Genomic DNA, 909 nt, shown 5'->3' with positions numbered 1-909 from the left:
TTTAGCTTTCTGCATTTTGCTGGGTGTGAATTGTGCCTCAATAAAACAAAAACTCTTTGTAATAATGGTCCTCAAATACCACAGTCTAAACACGCACAGAAAAGAAACAGAGCCGGGAGAATTCAGTAACCGTCTAATTCAGCCTCCGAGGTTGGGATGGAATTCCAAGCCACACTGTCTCAGCCGGCAGCAGCAACGAGGGCACCTANTTTACTTTTTACTTTCCTCTGCTAGTGCCCAAGGCCAAGGTGGAGGGAATGGCCAAGAACAAGGTGGAGCAGACAGGAGAGTTAGAACAGAGCTTGCCACCCCAAGAAGAACTTTTCCAAATAAATGGGGTCATTCTGAAAAAGAATGTACGTGACATTTGGGACCGAATCTGGAACTTCCAAGCCAAGCCTGATGACCTGCTCATTGCTTCCTATCCCAAAGCAGGTACGTTCACGGACACGAGGACAGGGATGTGAAGCTGGAGCCTGTGTCAAGCAGGGACGGCAGTGTCCTTGTCTCTGAGTCAGACGGAATGGCAAAGGACCTGAGACTTTTCTGTAAAACTGTAAGGATTTTTGAGAGCTAGAGCAGTTGATTCATTAAAAAATATGTAACTAGCCATAGCAGACTCTTCAGGTAGAAGACAANAGCCAAACGCTCATTATCTCCGGCCCCCGGCACACGGTCCGGTCTGGAGAAGAACATGAGAACATTAGACGAATCACTCACAGGCCTTAGATTGCAACATGTGATAAGGGCTGGGAAGGAAATGTAGGGCGTGTGCTGAGAGAGCACTGGGTCCCCGATTACACTCAGTAGGGGCAGGAAAGACACTCTGGGCTACTGTGCTTATGGCATAGTTAATGTGTTCATTTGATAAAGCTGAGAAACAAAGTACCAGTAACCGAGTGGCTTGAA

General features: G+C 47.2%; 1 protein-coding gene across 1 annotated transcript in view; it reads left to right on the top strand.

The window, feature by feature from the left end:
* The first annotated feature begins 219 nt into the window (after positions 1 to 219).
* The window catches only part of LOC103605581 (sulfotransferase 1C4-like), a 13,515-nt gene continuing 12,825 nt past the window's right edge, over positions 220 to 909 (top strand). Inside the window, exon 1 of the mRNA XM_008590200.1 lies at positions 220 to 435. Coding sequence (XP_008588422.1) covers positions 258 to 435 — 178 coding nt within the window. The 5' untranslated portion in view covers positions 220 to 257. The remainder of the gene's footprint in view (positions 436 to 909) is intronic.

Source organism: Galeopterus variegatus, unplaced genomic scaffold, assembly GCF_000696425.1.
Source record: "Galeopterus variegatus unplaced genomic scaffold, G_variegatus-3.0.2 Scaffold5920, whole genome shotgun sequence".
NCBI lineage: Eukaryota > Metazoa > Chordata > Mammalia > Dermoptera > Cynocephalidae > Galeopterus > Galeopterus variegatus.
Note: the sequence above shows the minus strand (reverse complement) of the source record. Positions and strands in the feature narration are given on the sequence as shown.